Source organism: Natator depressus, chromosome 2, assembly GCF_965152275.1.
Source record: "Natator depressus isolate rNatDep1 chromosome 2, rNatDep2.hap1, whole genome shotgun sequence".
Classification (NCBI taxonomy): Eukaryota; Metazoa; Chordata; order Testudines; family Cheloniidae; genus Natator; species Natator depressus.
This window is the reverse complement of record NC_134235.1, coordinates 62,972,468-62,990,765: the sequence shown is the minus strand read 5'-3', so window position 1 is coordinate 62,990,765 and position 18,298 is coordinate 62,972,468. Positions and strand designations below refer to the sequence as shown.

General features: G+C 41.2%; 1 protein-coding gene across 10 annotated transcripts in view; it reads right to left on the bottom strand.

Annotated features, from left to right (window-relative positions):
• Positions 1–18,298, bottom strand: part of ASPH (aspartate beta-hydroxylase) — a 190,038-nt gene that overhangs the window by 90,219 nt on the left and 81,521 nt on the right. For 7 of the 10 annotated variants that reach the window (XM_074944321.1, XM_074944317.1, XM_074944323.1 and 4 more), the window contains 11 exons: positions 18,073–18,138; positions 14,262–14,318; positions 12,665–12,709; positions 10,219–10,257; positions 6,588–6,620; positions 5,950–5,994; positions 5,449–5,481; positions 3,821–3,865; positions 3,661–3,702; positions 2,653–2,703; positions 1,837–1,881 (listed from right to left, as the gene is read on the bottom strand). In XM_074944321.1, the coding sequence (XP_074800422.1) occupies positions 1,837–1,881; positions 2,653–2,703; positions 3,661–3,702; positions 3,821–3,865; positions 5,449–5,481; positions 5,950–5,994; positions 6,588–6,620; positions 10,219–10,257; positions 12,665–12,709; positions 14,262–14,318; positions 18,073–18,138 (501 nt within the window). The remainder of the gene's footprint in view (positions 1–1,836; positions 1,882–2,652; positions 2,704–3,660; positions 3,703–3,820; positions 3,866–5,448; positions 5,482–5,949; positions 5,995–6,587; positions 6,621–10,218; positions 10,258–12,664; positions 12,710–14,261; positions 14,319–18,072; positions 18,139–18,298) is intronic. The other 3 variants (XM_074944318.1, XM_074944320.1, XM_074944327.1) reach the window with 3 other exon arrangements.

The following is an 18,298-nucleotide window of genomic DNA, read 5'->3' as shown; positions in this document are numbered from 1 at the left end:
TGCCTGGCAAGCTCTAGTGAAGGGGGTATTCCAGGGCATGGCTAGGGATGGAGCCACAACACAGTACTTCAGAGATTCTGGGAAGCCCAGGGACGGTGCCATACATTAGACAGCCCTCTAACCAAAGGGCTGACTAAAATTATGCTGGGGACCCCCAGAGCAGCCCAGTCGGATGGGCACATTTGATCTCCCTCTAGACTGCAAGGTCTATCGATCGGCTCATGTGAAATTCTGTACTGTACTTCTTACAGCTTGTCTGCTTTGTTTTAAAAGAAAAACTGGCAATGTTTGATGTTAAACTCTGAAAGCAGGACCCAAGGAAAGCGTGTGCCTGGGGCTCAATTTATTGGATAGTGACAAAAAAAACAAAACCATGTACCTATCTGTAGAATTAAATCTCAAAAGGTACTAAGTTCTGAACATTTGGAGTCTGACAAACATTATGCATCATTCATTTAGATAATGAATGGAGAAACTGGAAGTACTGCGGCGGTCTGGTAAACTGATGACTAAGACAAAAATACTCAAAGTAGCATGTCATAAAACAGGGGTGGGCAAACTACAGCCCATGGGCCGCATCTGGCCTGCCGCATCTGGCCCTCGAGCTCCCGCTGGGGAGTGCGGTCTGGGGCTTGCCCCACTCTGGTGTTCCAGACGGGGAGCAGGGTCAGGGGCCGCTCTGCACGGCTCCTGGAAGCAGCAGCATGTCCTGCCTCCAGCTCCTGTGCACAGGGGCAGACGGGGGTTCCACCCCGCACGCCGCCCCCACAGCTCCCACTGGCCAGGAACTACGGCCAATGGGAGCTGCAGGGTGGCACCTGCGGACAGGGCAGCACACAGCAGAGCCTCCTGGCTGTACCTCCATGTAGGAGCTGGAGGGTGAACATGTCACTGCTTCCAGGAGATGCTTGAGGTAAGCGCTGCCCAGAACCTGCACCCCCGAGCCACCCCCACCCACGCTCCAATCTGCTACCCCATCCCTGATCCCCCTCCCGCTCTCCAAACCCCAGTCCAAGCCTGGAGCACCCTCTGGCACCCCAAACCCCTGGAGCGCCCTCCGGCACCCCTGATCTGCCTCCCGCCCTCCAAATCTCTCAGTCCAAGCCTGCACCCTCAACTGGAGCCCTCAACCCCCCTGCCCCAGCCCATATCCCCCTCCTGCCATCTGAACCCCTCAATCCCAGCCCGGAGCACCCTCCTACACTCCAAACCCTTCATCCCTAGCCCCACCCCAGAGCCTTCACCCCTCCCCCCTGCACCTCACTACCCTGCCCCAGCCTGGAGCCCCTCTTCCACACTCTGAACTCCTCATTTCTGGCCCTACCCCAGAGCCTGCACCTCCAGCCAGAGCCCTCACCCACCCTCCAACTTCATGAGCATTCATGGCCCACCATACAATTTCTGTACCAAGATGTGGCCCTTGGACCAAAAAGTTTGCCCACTCCTGTCATAAAAAGTCTTCCTCTCAGACCAGCACCTAAAATTACACTAAAGAATGCATTCTTCAAATACACACATTTTTATTTTTACCTCTTCATCTGTTGGACAGTCTGTTCTTATTTTGGCAATTTTTTTTTCTTATTCATTTAAAATTTGAATTAAAAATAATTGGAATAGTATTCTGAAGTTACTTCCTGTTAACTCAATAATAAATGGCCCTCGGGTGTACTCACACCAAGATAAGACTATTACTTCAGAAAGCGAAAGCAAATTCAAGTAATAATATTTGAGCACCTATACTTTTCTCTCTCTCACACACAAATTTCCTCCTAAATTTCACTACTGTGAAGGATTTAATCTTATTAAAAAAAGATAACACTCTAAAAATTAACTTACCCACTAGATCATCATTTGAGTAATTCTCTGCTTCAACAGGAACTTCTGTAAATCAAATTTTGCAGCAATTACATATAATGTGTCTGTTTTCAAAACTGTTAAATAATCCTGTATGGGTCATTTTACAAGTAACTATTTCATTAACACATGCTACTCTTTCAAAATACCTTTCAAAACAGATTATTTTTAGAGCGTGTGGGGAGAAGAGGGCTTTTGCGAGGGGTCTGTAATGGGGACACTGGGCCCATTACACACACTTTTTGAAATGTGTGTGTACATTGGCCACACACTTTTTCAGCATGTATGCTTTTCACTTTATTTACACACATTTAAATTTAAAATTGTATTACTGTATTTTATTGCTAGAAGCTGGGCCTGGACAATAGGGAATGGATCACTCAATAATTGCCCTGTCCTGTTCATTCCCTCTGAAGCATCTGGCATAGGCCACTGTACGAAGACAGGATACTGGGCTAGATGGATCAGTGGTCTGACCAAGTATGACTATTCTTATGTCCTTTTGTATTTAAACCCAAAAATATATACCTCATCACTCAGCCTCACTGTTTGATAACATTTATTATAGCAAAGGTGTTATTACAAAAATGACCACACTAAAAGCTTCAAAAATAGCATGCACTGTAACACTGTTAACCTTTGCAGAACAAATCTGGAAACAGAAAAAAGAATTTAGTTCATATCTTCCTAATTATAGAACAGGATTCCATTTCACAGCAGTCACAGTTCTTGAGTTTCATAATAGAAATATTTTCTAAAAAAAATTAGAGATGTATTGAGAAGAGTTACTACACAAACCTGTTTCCTGAGGTTCAACAGCCACAGTGTCTTCTGTATGTCCTTTTTCCTCTGTTACAAAGAAAATTAAGGTGTATGATACACTTACAGTATTGTGTGCATGAGTTTGCTTATCAGACTAACTGCAGACTCAACAGATGGGTACGGATGTGACATTAGATATTGCTTATTAAAATCTGTTATGCGCAATAGTTTTTAATGCCTCTTCACTACAATAAGTATTTCATTTTCAGTAAAACTGCTATGTATTAAAAGTTGAAATAATTGTAATATGAAATACCAACAGTAATATACACTTTCAGTTAGTTGTATTACAGCAAGGTTTTTTAAGTTCATTAAACTAAAACATTTTCATAAGAAAAAAAACTACATTAATATAAGGTCAAATCCTATAGGCATTACTCAGGAAAAACTCCCATCTAGTTCACTGGAAGCACTGACTGAGCAAAGACAGAGTAAGGCTTGTAAGATTTTTCTCACAGTGAGCTGACACATTAAGTTGCTTTTGTATTAAGTTCGGCCCAACAAGAAAGTAGCTAGCAACACCAAAGCCACAAATTTAAAGGTTTTCAAAACTTAAATCTTTTCAAATAGTCGTCAAAATAAAGAGAGAAGATTGGGGTACCTTTTACCGGACCAACTTAAAGCTTCTCTGTCTCTCACCAACAGAAGTTGGCCCAATAATAGATATTACCTCACCCAACTTGTGTGTCTAATATTCTGGGACCAACATGGTGACAACAACACTGCATTCAGAATTAAAAGTCCATACGTTCAATTTTTTAAATCAAATGCAAATACATTTCTGCAAATAATTAAAACATTTAACAGTTGGTGTGTCAGTGGGCAAAATTAACATTTTCTATTGGGAGATCTAAAACCTCAAATATTTCTTGTAATCCAGTGTAGGAAACATTAATTAATTATATCCCTTTGTTTTACATTTAACTGACAGATATGGCAATTTGAATATGAAAATAAATACTTTTACAAAACAAATATTCATACCTGATTGCTTTTTATTAATTTCCACGTCCTCAAGAATTTCACCTAGAGTTCAAGGTTTACAAAAATAAAAAAAACAAAAAAAATTTAGCTGTTTTAGGGTCAAATACTTCAAAAAAATGCATATATCAGACGTTTAAGACTATACTTAGAAAACATATACCTGGCTCTGTATCTTCATTTACTGGTTCTGGAAGCGCCCCTGCAGCTTAGAAGACAGAATATTTGTAGCAATACCTAAAGTAAGTTCTACACTTGTTAAACCTTCAACAAAACAAAGCGAAGGTTAATTTCTAAGGCTCATATTACCCCTCCCATGGAAAACCTCACAGGAAGAGCGCTGAGATAAAGAAAATTCTATTAAGTTTGTGTCTGATTCCCAAGCAAGCACCTCAATCAATGGACCATCCATCCTCTTTAAGAGTGCGTTCCAGATGAAAAAATTTAAGTCAATTTCAAATAAGAAAATGTCAAAATGTTAGAAGTTTCCCAAAACCATTGGTAACAACTCTGTTGTATAAAAACTGTACTACATGGCAGAGTTAACACTGCTATAGGAGCCAACACTTTTTGATTTCCTGACTTATGTGTTTGATTTTTCAATTTTAGCTGCACTAAAGTTAGTGGACATGTTTACTAAGACAAACTAAGGCTCAATTTATACTTTACCAGCCAGTGCCAGAGAGCAGGAGCATGATGAAAGTTGCCAAGGTTCATGGATTAGTGGGACTTGAAATATTTCACATACTGTGGTGGGGAATATTGGTCTTTTGTTGTGGAACTTTTGTAATAAATTAACCCTGCAAAGGGCTATTTACATGTGGACAATATGTATGGAGTTATTAGGGACTCTGGGAGAAAGGAGAAATTGAGGCAGGCAGGTCTGTCATACTGTGACCTGCAACTGGAGAGTACCCCAGGCAGGAGCCATCTTATCAAATATGGTGGAGAATGTGGGAGGGTGATGGGCCTTTCAGAAGAGGGGGAACAGCCAGTGCATGGAAGAGGGAAATCAAGGCTGGGGGATTGCAGGGCCACCCTGAGGCCGGGGCAGGTGGTGGTCACCCTTTGACACACAGAGACTACTTGCACCAGTCGAGCTTAGTCTTACTTGAACCAGGTATGCGGCACCAGTGAAAATTGTGACTTACTGTACATCATTTGATCTTTTCTACCCCTGGAGGCTTGATTGGTTCAGCTATTCTAGTCACTGCCCATCAATAGCTGAATTCAGGGGAAACCCTCATGACAGACAAAGCTTAAGGCCCCAATTCTGCAAACAGATACTCCGATGAGCAACTTTAGGCATGCAAGTAAGTCCTGTTGGAGTGAACTGGTCTGTTCCTGCAAGGCTCTGAGTACTTTCAGTTTCCATTGCTTACACAGGAGTTAAACAACGTGCAGAAGCAGAACCTAATTTAGTCAAGTCCAAAGATACTGAAGAAATTGAAGTATAAAAAGGTTAAGGAACAACGAGACCACAAATAGGTTTGGACAACCGTGGAGTTCAGATACCACATCCAGTATCTGAGATTCACAAGAGGCAGTAAGCAGTAAAAATATTAATAAATATTTTGTTATAACCAGGGGGAAAGAAAACCTGCTTTTATATTTTTTTAAATTTTACACTCTAAAGGAAATTAGCTGTTTAAAACTACTGTATGCAACAGGAAAAATCTTAGTCAAGTACATGTTTTAACAAGTGTCTTAAAGTTGTATTAAGATAGAGTAACTTTAGAAAAATAAACTTTAAGCCCTTCTTTCAGAGAGATGAGAACAGCTTATACTCACTTTCATCTTCCTTTTCAGCATCAGCAGCTGGTTCTGTTGGGAACAACATTTCTTAGCTTCAAACTTATTCTTTTGGGCCAACATCATTGCTAAGCGTCAAGAGAACATTTATAAAATGTGAAATGCCTAAAAAAAGGTTCTTTTAAGGAAGGAATAATGTTCTACAATATTAAGAGATTTCTAATTACTCTATAAAAATGGAAACAAGTACATGATTTTGTTGAAAGATAACCACAAACAAATCATCATCTAGAACAGGCCTGCATTACCCAGAACAGTAGACTTAGTCTACCACAGTGGGGCTTAATTTAAATCATGCTTCATTTTAAGGAGGCTAAAATTCCTGACAAGGACTGAGAAAGTAACCATGCCAATATGATATGGGCCCCAATTTTCGCAACATTTAGGAACCTTCTGTGTATGAAACCCTAAAAATAAATACACAAACATTGTTGCATAATTAATGTAATGTAAACAACTAACAAATGTATTTATTTTCACCTTGTATGCTTTCTTCGTAGTAGTCTTCATTTACAGACTCTTTACCTGAAATGGGGATACATTCAAATGATACCAGAGAACAACATTCTTTAAAATTACCTTTACTAAACAAATGCAGAATTCATAAGCAAGGTGTTATTTACAATCTAATTTACAAAGGGATGCTAGCTTGAAATCCTGTCAATTTCAATGTGTTAAAAGTAGTTTCAGATATTACATGTCCTGGAATCTCCCTGCCAAATTTCATAGATTCAAAAATCACATTTTCCTACTTTTTAAAATGGTTCTCTTTCTCCCACTCTACACGAATAGGGGGAAACAATTGATTAGGCAGGTAGAACAGTGAAGCTACCTATATACAGGTTCTTGTAAATGCACCAAAAACAATTTTTTTATACAAACAGAAAAATTAACTGCTCTCTCTAATCTTTCACCTATAGCAACTTTAGATGTTACTTGAAAAATAATAAATTTTTCAGATAGTGAATTTTAAGTTACCTGTGCAGCAGTTACAAAAAAAAAAATCAATCTCCTTTTGGCTCTCGCAGAAATAGGGTGGCAGCTGGGGTTTTTTCTCTTTATTTTGATGTTGGGGAGATTTACTTATATTTAAAGGTTACTATCCCAAAGTAGTTTACCTGCAATTTCTTCTGTTTTTCCAGTCTCCAATTCTGCATACAGTAAGGGGATATAATTTTATCTTACAATTATTTACATAAGTGCAGTCATACAAAAAACATGGACTAATAGATTTTTCTGTAAAATAAAATCCAGCATAAACGTATTAGGGTTACTAACCTAAATGTTGTTAACTTTGCTCTTTACTTTTTTCCACTACTTACTCTTTTTCTCTTCTCTGGAGCTGTCTTGCTCTACCCGTGAACCAATTCTTTTCCCCCTTAATTCTGTCTACTGTTTTTTCCTATTACTTTTATAGGTAGGTAAGAATTGCCCTACTGGATCAGACCAGTGGTCCATATTCTAATCCCATATTCGGTCTCCTGTGGCCAGCACCAGAAGCTTCAGAAGGTGCAAGGTATCTTGTATTAGGCAGCTGTGGGATCATCTGTCTCTAACATAACGTTGCCTCTGAATCCCTTTATAGTTAGGCCTTGTCTACACAACACAGTTTTTCTGACAAAAGGCAGCTTTTGTCGACAAAACAGTAGAGGTCTACACACTACAATGCTCCTCCTGCTGATTTAACTCGCCTGATACGTAAACATAATAAAACCATCCTGATGAGAGGCACTGCGACATAGTTAGAGTGATGCAGCATCAGTGTAAACACTGAATTCCTTACATTGCCATAACTGGCCTCAAGTAGGTATAGCACAATGCCCACCGTTACCACTCTGGTCACTGTTTTGAACTCTGCTCTCCTGCAGCCAGCTACACAGCTATGCACCCCTCCCTTTTTAAAGCCCCAGGAAGTTTTGAAATTGCTCTTCCTGTTTGCTCAGCTGGAGAGTTCACATAGCATCTGCCCAGGTGAGCAGGCTGGCTGCACATCGCAAATGCGCTTCTGTCTGTACTACAGGGGAGGTACTGCTTCTACTGAGGCTGTGGGTCTGAGGCTGGGTCTGCGGGGAGAAATCACTGTAGGGAGGCAGGGGGAGAGAATCATAAGACTCTCCCTACAGTCCCCCGATCCATGTATCTTCCAAGGTTGCAGCAGTACCCAAAGCACTCCACCCATGGGAGATTAAACACAATGACAGCCAAACATAGTGTTGGGGGAATCCTGCTCTCTGCAACACTAGGGCTGCAGTGGCAGGCAGACTGCATGGCTGAGTCCCCTGTCTTAAGAGACACACCATGCTGACACACAGACTCTTTCACCCCCCTCCCCCAACACACATTGTGTGTGTGTGTGTGTGTCTCTCTCTCTCTCTCACACACACACAGTTCCTCTCACACATTCCTCTCCCTGCTCTACCCCCCCCCCCCCCACCACCACTTCTGTGGACTTCTTGTGTTATTGTTCAGCAATGTCAGTTTGGTCACATTACCAAGTGCTACTTTCCAAAGTGATTTAAAATGCGTTACTTTTTGGGCACACACAGCAATCATTACAAGGTTCATAGCACAGCGCGACAAACAATGCCAGGCTCAACACACTACAGCCGCACCCATTACTGTGGCTCAGTGTTAAAATGCTCCTTCAAGGCCTCTTTCAGCCACACAGCACTCCTCCCCCATCGAGCTCCTCCTTGGGTTCAGAATGCACAGCACAATACTAAACAGCAGCGCAGGATCCATGCTTTCTGACAGAGTTGGCTGGGCTGCAGGTTACCAGGGCAGTTGAAAAGCAGCTGGCAACCTGCCCATGGAACGATGGGATTGGGAAACCTGCATCATGTGACGCTGAACCCGCCCACATGAGGCATTGCAAATCCTTCCCAAAACATGCTGCGGCCAGTTCCACAGTGGAATAGCTACCCAGGGTGCACTGTTCTGTGTGTCGATGCAAGAGCTGCTACGGTGGATGAGCTCCACCGACATGAGGAGCATAATGTGGACATGCAACTGTGGTTTAATTACAGCGGTGCCTGTACACCAGGGGTGGGCAAACTTTTTGGCCCAGGGGCCACATCTGGGTATAGAAATTGTATGGCAGGCTATGAATGCTCACAAAGTTAGGGTGTGGGAGGGGGTGAGGGTTCTGGAGTGGGGCTAGAAATGAGGAGTTCAGGGTGTGGGAAAGGGCTCCGGGCTGGGCCAGGGCAAGGGGTGCTCCGGCTGAGGGTGCAGGCTCTGGGGCTGGGCTGAGGATGAGGGGTTCGGAGAGCAGGAGGGTAGTCTGGGCTGGGACCGAGGGGTTCGGAGAGCAGGAAGAGGTGGCTTGGGGGTGCAGGCTCCGGGCGGTGCTTTCCTCAAGCAGCTCCTGGAAGCAGCATGTTCCTACTCCGGCTCCTACATGGAGGCGGCCAGGCAGCTCTACTGCATGCTGCCCTGTCTGCAGGCGCTGCCCCTGCAGCTCCCATTGGCTGCGGTTCCCAGCCAATGGGAGCTGCGGGGAGGGTGCTTGGGGCGGCGTGCAAAGCGGAGCCCCCTGGCTGCCCCTATGCATAGCGACCAGAGGAGGGACATGCTGCTGCTTTTGAGCCGCGTGGAGCGGCCCCCTACCCTGCTCCCTGGCTGGAGCACCAGAGTAGGGCAAGCCCAAGATCCTGCTCTCCAGTGGGAGCTCGAGGGCTGGATTAAAACAGCTGGCAGCCGGATACGGCCCACGGGCTGTAGTTTGCCCACCCCTGCTGTACACTGACGTAACTTAACATGGCTTAAAGCTTGAGGCATGAGGCTTAGTAACTCTTCCAAAATTTGTTTTAACTGCTCTGTCTGTATTCTTGATCTACCTTCTCTATAACATTCGCTATTTTATATACTTTTATTGTGGCTATTTTTATTTGTCTCCTTCGAAAGCTAAAGAATCAGAGTCTTTTCAATCACCTCTGTTCATGTGCAACGGCCTCAAAGAAGCTTCATATTCCTGAATATAACACACTGCATCCAAAACAAAATAAACAAACTTAACTTATTGGTGTTGCCAAGAAGGTAGAGACACCAACAAAGGACATCCAGCACTGAAAGCAGGATCAATGGGTCAAAGCAGAGCCACTAGTGACAGCTCCAGATGATTTTGATTGCAAGTCCTGTAGGCTCCTTGCCTAACTGCAGTCAATAAGCAAAGGCCCGGAAGGTTCTAGGGCTATGGTAGTGGCAATGGGCAGCACACAACCAGTAGGTCGAGGGCAGCAATGATAAACTATCACATCACAACTATCCAAGGGAGCCCCCCAAGAAGCTTTGAGCTAGAGAAGTTCCCAACCTGTCTCTCACTGGGTCAGACCTCAAGAGTGAAAATCCTTTGAGGATACTATCTAAAAAAACACATGTGGAGGTGATAATCCTCAAAATATTATTCAAAACTAATGTCCCATTATAACCACCATTAGCTGAAGAGCATAATCCATCTTTTCCACAACCCAAAGTATATTCTGACTGAATAGGCCACAGAAGGTATTTGTAACTTTCTAACATGACCCAGATTCCACACTGTAATATAGCTGGATTGTAGGCTGAAATTAAGGTTGTTTGGGGAGCATTAACTAACAATTATCTAATGCTCAATTACATTTAAACTAAGATACTATAGTATTTGATTTAATTGGTATTTATTTTCAGCTTTAACTCCACCTTAATGACATTTGTTTAAGAGCCAAAATATCTTCCCACATGTCCAATATAACCGTATTAGATCTCTACCTGTATCCTGGGTCTCAGTCCCTTCTCCATAACTTGGTTCTAAAAAAACAGAAGAATTAATATTAATCAAAAGTTCTGGGGTCTGATTTAGCAAAGCATCATAGAAACGTAGCACATTTGCTAAGTGTAGGTGTTAGAGTTGGAAATGAGCTCATCTAGTCAATGCAGCGCATTCAAGTGCTTTGCCCAGTAAAGTTTTGGGGCCTGACTGGGCAGCAGCTCCACATACACACAGAGCCTTTATTGAAGTCAATGGGAATTCCACACATGGAACAACTATATAACCAGACCCATAAATGTCTCATTAAAAAATTTTAATCAAGAGAATTTTGACAAAGTGAAAGTTCAAAAAGTATTTTTCCATTCAACCAGATGAGATCAAAGTTAGATTTCAGCACATTGACCCAAACAGAGATAAATACTCACGACAATTATCGTTGATATGCAGGATAGTTTTATACAATTATTTGGTCAAGCCAAATTTGCTACCTTTGTACATAATTCAAGGGCTATTTCTTCTTTGAAGTCTTTGGAGAGGAAAGAGGCTAATTGACTAAAAGGCTTTATTATTATTTTGCTGTTGGGCAATGGCAATTAGAACTTTAAGAATTGGCTATTTATTATACCGAGGTTTAATGTGTTGCTGATGATGTGAATTTTAAAATTTTGGAAAGGGTACCCAGTACGTTAGATGGGCACTGAGTATTTATTTCAAATTTAAGCAATATCAGTAAGTACTAAAAGAAAATCTCAATTTAAATGCAAACAAATTAACATGTTATTCTAAAAATAGAATACCCCTAACAATTTAGAACAAGATTCACAAAAGGACTTATGTGCCTAACTGCCACCTCAGGTGCCTAAATCCCAGAATCAGGCACCAACAGGATTCACAAATCCGCGCTCAGCTATCCCTGGGACCCTGCAGGAGCCTAAACTCACTTAGCATTTAAGTGTTTGCAGTAAAATTTCCTTAAGTGCCTATGTTTCTGCCTGTGAGCATGCACATTGCAACCCATGTCATGAGTCCAGGCACCTAAACTCCACAGCAATGCCTGAACCAAGAAAATATAGGCATTCCTCTGACTAACTTACCTGCAGTGCCCAATCTGGCATGCATGCTGAAAACTCACCTACTGGATTGGGCCCACATAGAGAAGCTTACACAAAATGCTGTGGGAAGGGGAGGGGAGGAAGCTCGTCCTCATAACTTTTAGCTCAGTGGTTACTCACCTGGGATGTGGGAGACCCTGGTTCAAGTCCCTTCTTCACGTGCGGGGAGAAGAGATTTGAACTGGGATCTGCCACCTCTCAAGTAAGTGCCATAGCCTCTCGACTATGGGATATTCTGATGTGGGGGCTTCCCCAGTTTTTCCTGTTGAAGCCGTTTATCCACCCCTGTGGAGAAATAATTAAAAAAAAAAAATCATTGGAGCAGACGGACTGGATCCTGGGCCTTCCACCTCCCAGGTGAGTGCTCCAAACATCATGCTACAGTGTCATTCTCATGCTCTCTTTTTCATCTCTAACCCAGTGTGGACACTGTCACCCCACCCTAAACCCCACCCCAGCTTCTCACTAAAACAGCATAACCACCTAACACCAAGAGAGGGTTTCCCAAGACGACAGAGGTCCCTCCCTGTAGCCCAGATTTAGGCACCTAGAGGGAGGAGCTTAGCACACACATCTCAGCTTGGCACCTTCCTTTGGCTACGTTAGGTGAGAAGCTGACTAGAGTACTGACTTTTGTGAATCCCATTCTGAGGGGCCAGTCTCTCCACATGCATTATAATAGGAAGCCTAGGCACCAAATTCAGGCTTTGTGAATCCCAGTGATTCACACATAGGATAACAAAACTGGTGCATGTCATTTTCCTTTGATGAAATGACACTTTCTATGAGCTTGCATTGTCCAGTAGAGTGCTGGGCAATAAGAGATGCACATTTTTGGGCGAAAGTCTGGGACTAGAGAATCTGCTGGTGTTCTTCTGCAGGGTAATTCATGAATGGGTAGCTAGTGGCACTCACTACTGTGTAGCTGGGATCAAGTTACATGCTGGAGGCTGTGTGAATTTGGTAGGGCCCTACCAATGGGTAGATATTGCCCCTACCCAGTATTAAGTTAATAAAGTTGTTGCCTGCTACTTAAGAGCCATTCTAGTTTCTGTCTTTCCCATATGCATGTTCTGAGCAAGATAGCGTTCCACTCATGTGGCCCCATTACAGGGGCAGCTGCATTACTTTTACATCACATACAAGTTAGGTTTATAAAGTGCTTTGGAATCCTGCAGGATGGAAACTATAATATAAATGTAAGGCATCATCAAAAAGTTGATGAAGTCCTTAAATTGTAGGAAGAAAGGCACCCTCCCCCCTCCCCCCCACAACTGAAATGTAGTTTTTTAACCACATGGTATGAAAAGGAAAAAGTTTTCTTTTACAGTACCTCCATGATGTTCAAGAGCATCTTCCTGTGCTAATTCAGTGTTATCTAAAAAGAAAGATATATTTATTTGCTTTGTTTAGATTAATCGGTCATAAAATAGCCAAGGAACACAGCAGTAACCAAAATACCCCAAGAATAAACATTTAGCTCCACTCCAATTATATTCCAGATACTAATACTAATAGTATTTGTAATCATGCAACATTATGTTTAACGACTGAATACTGTTTTATAAAACCACACATCCACAATCTACAATAGGAATCCCCAGTCTTGGAAACATTCATACGCGTGTTTAACTTTAAGCATTTAGGTAGTCTCGTTGTCTTTGGTGGGACTATTTCCATAAGTCAAATGAAGCACGTGTGTATTTGCAGGATTGGGGCCTAGGGAGTTGTATTTACAACTATAAAGCAAATAGTATTCCAAGAATTAGGGCAACAGATTTTTGCATTTAATCAAAATAATGTTTCTACAAATACTATACATGATCTTAAAAAACGTATGCCATTATTTTTCATTTTCCTTGTGGTCTCAGAAACAGGGTAAGAATTATTTCAAGATGAAACGGAAGATAGATTTATGAACTTGATATTGTTTTGCAAACTATATATTTTTTAGATAAGAACATGTTTGGTTGATAAAGATAACTGTGTTGACACAATATACTTAGTACCACATGACTCGCAGAAGTCTAAGTCAAATGGCATTCTGATTAAAAAATAGCACTAAACAAAAACAACTTAGCACATACTAAATGGATTAAAAACTGGCTGACATTTGAAAAATAACTAATTAGGACTCATCAACTGGGGGTACTATTAGTGTAGTCTGGCATGGATCTGCTCTAGTCCTGGTGCTATCTATCAGTGACCTGGAAGAAAACATAGAATCTTTACAAATAAAGTTTGCAGGTTAAACAGAGATTGGTGAAGTGGTAAATAAGGACAGGTCATTAAATAAAGAGATTGGGACTGTGTAGTAAACTGGACTCACTTGAACATTTAATATAGTCAGATGCAAAAGATAATACGAGGAACAATGAATCGTGGGTCAGACTTACAAAATGAGGGAGTATATCCTGGAAAACAGAAACTCTAAAGGAATTTAGGGGTCATGGTGTATAACCAGTTGAACACAAACTCCCAGTGCAAAGCTGTGACTAAGAGGGCATGAGATCAAACTAGATAATCATAATGGTACCTTCTGGCCTTAAAATCTAAGGATCTATAGTTACTCCAGTTTAAGAGTCACAAGTGAGCACAGGAAACTCCTTACAGGTTAAAAAAATTCAAAACACATGGAGTGAAATCCATTAACTTCAGTGAAGCCAGGAAGTTTTATCATTGACTTCAATGAGGCAAAGATTTCACCAGTGGTGACCTAAATTTTTTTCACTTACCAAAATTAAACAGAACTGCTGTTTTGCAAAACCAAAGCCACACCCAGATTTGCCCATTCCTCATTACAGACTAACATTTATAACATACACCAAAAACTGTTTATTATGCCAAACTACTTGAGGCTACAAACCTGAATACCATATATAACATATACAAATAATTTTTAATGAGAGGTTTTTTAATAGTTTACAAACCTGGAACTTCTGACTCATATGCTGGCTCTTCTAAATCCATGTAATATTCATATGGATCTGTAAAGGAAGACATTTGCTGTTTTTTCATATTTAATGTTCTGATATTTTAATGGGTGACAATATTCTGGCTCTCAATCACTGCAAATAACCCCCAACTTCTCCATGTACATAGGGGCAACTGGCTGAGAATGAACAAACTAAGGCCCTGCAACTGAACCTGTGTGGTTGGACTCATGTATGTTTGATAGTAAAATTCCAGACAGAACATATTTTTTTTTCACACACTGATAGACTAAGAAGAGGAAGGAAGGAACCTATGGTTGGATATACTAAAAGTGAATGCATTGCTCTTTGACTAAGGTCTTATGTATTATGAGTTTTAGTACCTTATTTAGTTGATTTAAATCAGTAAACAAAAAGGGACAATAAAGCAAAAGAGAATTAAAAAAAATTATCCATAGAAGTAAACTTTCATTATGTTAGTTCCATTAATGGCTATCACTCAATATCAAGTTCCATATGTAGGCTGTCACCGTGCCTCAGCGGATCACAACTGAGACTACCAAATTCAGGAGAAACTGCTGAGAAATAGGGCAGACATCCCAAAACTGGTGTTTTTTCTTCCATAAGCTATACCATACCAGCAACAAAAGTAAATTTTTGTCTCACCGCATTGGCTAACAAGAAGTCAGAAATGCAGCCTCCTTAGGTATTCCAGCCCTGGATTCAACACCCAGACACTAGATTTAATGATGAGTGGTTATTTAAAATCAATTTCAAAGGGTTCTTCTGATCCCAAAGGACCAGCCACATACCCAGATCAATATATAACCCAGATCTTCCCCAATAATCACGCTGTTGCTAATCCTTTAGTATCCAATATCTAAAGGCTTATTTATAAGAGAAAGAAAAAGGTGAGAGTTAAAACTGATTAAAGGAATCAAATACATACAATAATTGCAGAGTTCTTGTACAGTAACTCCTCACTTAAAGTTGTCCCGGTTAACCTTGTTTTGTTATTACGTTGCAGATCAATTAGAGAACATGCTCATTTAAAGTTGCGCAATGCTCCTTGTTTGGCAGCCGCCTGCTTTGTCCACTGCTTGCAGGAAGAGCAGCCCGTTGCAGCTAGCTGGTGGGGGCTTGGAACCAGGGTGGACCAGCAGCCTCGCCATCAGCTCCCCGAAGTTCCCTGTGCGACAGCCGCCCAGTAGGCTATCAATTGCCAGCAGTTCAGCTGTCCCACCCCCACTGCCATGTGCTGCTCCTGCCCTCTGCCCTGGAGCCTCCTGCTTGCTGTGCAAGGGGGGTGTCAGAGAAGTGCTAGTGTCAGGGTGCCCCCCTCCCCCCTCTCCTGTATCTCATCTCCACAGAGCAGGGTGGGAGGGACATGACACAGCTCAGGACAAAGAGAGCTTGCTGGCAGCAGCTGCTGTCTCAACTTGCTGATCTACTTAAAAAGGCAATGTACTTAGAGTCAGGTCAGCATACTTAATGGGACAATGGCACATCTCTCTGTCACACACACATGGTGTGTGTCTCTGTCTCTCTCTGCCATGCTGTCTCCCCTCCCTCCATTCATGCTGCCTTGTAGCGTGTGAGGCTACATTAACAACGTGTTAACCTTGAGAGCTCAGCAGAGTGGTAGTTCATCATTTAGCAGAAAGGCATTCCCTGGGAAATATCCCATCCTCTTCCACCCTCTGACTTCACCACCTCAACCGAGTTTCACAATCATCATTGCTGTGTACAGTATTAAATTGTTTAAAACTTATATTGTGTGTATATCTATATATAGTCTTTTGTCTGGCGAAAAACATTTCCCTAGAACCTAGCCCCCCCATTTACATTAATTCTTATGGGGAAATTGGATTCACTTAACATCGTTTCGCTTAAAGTGGCATTTTTCAGGAACGTAACTACAGCGTTAAGCAAGGAATTACTATACCAGGTTTGGAGCAGTGATGAAATAAACGGCTGGCTTGTAAAGTCTCTGGGTGCTTCCAAATCACTGGAAGGTCCTCAGTCTCTTGGTTAAAATGCTCCCATTAGTATAACTCCATAGTCCAGAGATCAGAGCAGGAAAGAGGCAAAATGGAGATGCTTCCAGGCCTTTTATAGCTTCTGCCATGTGGAGGGAAAGATCTCAGTCTTTGTGCCTATATTTTTCCACAAACTAAATGGAGTTCAGTACCACATGGTCTAGTCACATGCCCTTGCATGCTTCTGTGAGTCATAGCAGGGGCTATTACCCATATTCTAGCTAGAATGTCCACAAGAAAGTTCATCAAGTGAAGATAGGTTTCTTCCATGGCCTATTGTGTTCATTGATGGGCCATCAACTAAAATATTCCCTTCCCAATGTGCTGGCTAGACTGGATGTAAATACCTTGTGTGTGTTACCCAGGAGCAAACATTTGAAATACAGGTATAGTGTCCATATTCATAACTCCAGATACAAAAATGATGCATGCATACAAATAGGATGATCACACCAGCAAACCATAACTTTTCTATTGACACCTTACATGACATACGTTGTACAAGATCTGTTGCAATTATATGACAGTGGTAGCAACAATGATCTACATGGTCATATTTTTATCAATGTAAATTATCCATAGAAGTAGACTTTCATTATGTTAGTTCTATTAATGCGGTCATTCAACAGAAAGTTCCATATGTAGGCATAGGGCCTAAATTTCAAGAGCAGTTTCACGGTAAGAACAAGAGGGAAAAAAAAAATGTGGATTCAAAACTTTTCATCATTATATAAGGATGCCCATATCACAATAAAATCCTCCCACTTACAGCTCACTTACAAATTCTGCCACCACTCTTGTCTATCAACATACATAGAGAACCATTACAACTAAACAATAGAAAAAAATCAAGTCAGCATTGGTCTGGTGACTAATACATCTTTGTTCAAGAATAGGGAGACAAGATTATGGGAAATTGTACATTAATCTATGATGTACCACAGAAAGAGGGGAAAAAAGTTTTCATTATACCATTAAGAACAGTCAGTTAAATGACAGGACACCACCATTTTTGGCGATATTTTTCAAATATTTTTTGAGGTCAAGGTCAATATTGCTTAGTGAATCAGCTACCTGGTTAAAGGGTTCTGGGATAATAGTCTCCATACAAAACTGTCACTTGCATGGCAAGTCAGGTTTTCACCAAACAGTCATGGAGGCAGGAGTCTTGAGAGCAAAGCTTGCTGTTGACAGCATTAATGGAAATAACATAATGAAAGTCTACTTCTATGGATAATAATATTTTTAAAATTCTCTTTTGCTTTATTATTACCCCTTTGTTTACCGATTTAAAATAAACTAAATAAGATACTAAAACTCTTAATACATAAAACCTTACTCGAAAAGCAATGCATTTACTTTTAGAATATCCAACCAGAGATCTTTTCCTAGTCTTTTTAGTCTGTCCATATGTGAAAAAAACATGTTCTTTGTGGAATTTTACTGTCAAATACATACTCTAGACAGCCAGGGGCATACGTTGAATGCATCAAGTCTTTCTGCAGCTTTTGCACTACTGAAGACAGATACTTTTTTGTGATTACAAAAATTCTTCCCTTACACTATTAATTTTAAATTGCAAACCTCTTAGTCCATTCAAAGGATTCAAATACCTTAGACAACAATATAAAGATTTTGGAGCAGTACAAAGTGTTTTTAAAATCACAACTCTAGATTAGTTCAGTGATTTCTATTTAGCTTTTCTGTTTTTATTTTTAGCAGTATAGCAAAAAACACCAGTATTATGGAGTTAAGAAAAAAAGTCATACCAGGAATTTCAACCGCTTCAGGCTCACCTACTCCATGCTCTTCTACCTGATCATGATTGTCAGTTTCTGAGAGACAAAAATGAAAGAAGTGTTTTCAATTGTGTGTGTGTGTGTGTGTGTGTGTGTGTGTGTGTGTGTGTGTGTGTGTGTGTGAGTGAGAGTGAGAGAATGTGAGTGAGATTTTACACAGACACACACACAAATAAAACTAAGTAATGACAGAGTC